The 803-nt window shown below is 73.7% G+C and overlaps 1 protein-coding gene across 1 annotated transcript in view; it reads right to left on the minus strand.

The window, feature by feature from the left end:
- Positions 1-664, minus strand: part of LOC118159063 (poly(U)-specific endoribonuclease-A-like) — a 1,050-nt gene extending 386 nt beyond the window's left edge. Inside the window, exon 1 of the mRNA XM_035313702.1 lies at positions 499-664. Coding sequence (XP_035169593.1) covers positions 499-642 — 144 coding nt within the window. The 5' untranslated portion in view covers positions 643-664. The remainder of the gene's footprint in view (positions 1-498) is intronic.
- Between the last annotated feature and the right edge of the window lie 139 nt (positions 665-803).

An 803-nucleotide genomic window follows, 5' to 3' on the forward strand; every position in this document is an offset into this window, starting at 1 on the left:
CACGGTGGGACCACGGGGACAGGGACACGGTGGGACCACAGGGACACAGTGGGACCACGGGGACACGGTGGGACCACGGGGACAGGGACACGGTGGGACCACGGGGACACGGTGGGACCACGGGCATGGCCCCAGGGTGCAGGGACGGGCATGGGGACACGCTGGGGACCAGGGGCATGGCCCTGGGGAATGTCCCACTGCGGGCACGGGGACACAGTGGGACCACGGGCACGGGGACACAAAGGGACCACGGGCATGGCCCCAGGGCACAGGGACGGGCACGGGGACAGCAGGGAGGGGGAGGAGGCCACGGGGGCCACACACAGGCTTGGGGACACCCCGGGGATCTCGTGGGGTCTCTGGGGACAGTCACCAGGGACGGGGTGCTTGGGGGTGGGCGCAGAGGGATGGGGACGCTGGGAGGGGGCCGGGGGTGCCGGTGGCCGGGTTGGGGACCCTGGGGACAGGCTGGGGGGGGGGACAGGGGGCTGCACTCACGGGCCCGTCGTAGCTGTAGCTCAGGTAGTTGAGCTGCCCCAGCTTCTCCAGCCGGTAGAGCTGCACCCAGCTGTGGCCGCCCGACACCTTCCCCTTCTTGATCTCCCCTGGGAGCAGGGCAGGGGGTGGGCAGCGCGTCCCCATCCCCGTCCCCCCATGGCCCCATCCCCCCACGGCCCCGTCCCCATCCCCGCACGTCCCCGTCCCCACGGGCTGCCCCCGCTCCCCCCGCCCTCCAGTCCCCCGGACCCGTCCCCCCAGCTCCGTCCCTCCTGGCCCCCTGTCCCCTCGGCCTCCTCCTCCCC

The sequence above is a fragment of the Oxyura jamaicensis genome, unplaced genomic scaffold (assembly GCF_011077185.1).
Source record: "Oxyura jamaicensis isolate SHBP4307 breed ruddy duck unplaced genomic scaffold, BPBGC_Ojam_1.0 oxyUn_random_OJ66428, whole genome shotgun sequence".
In the NCBI taxonomy this organism is placed as follows: Eukaryota; Metazoa; Chordata; class Aves; order Anseriformes; family Anatidae; genus Oxyura; species Oxyura jamaicensis.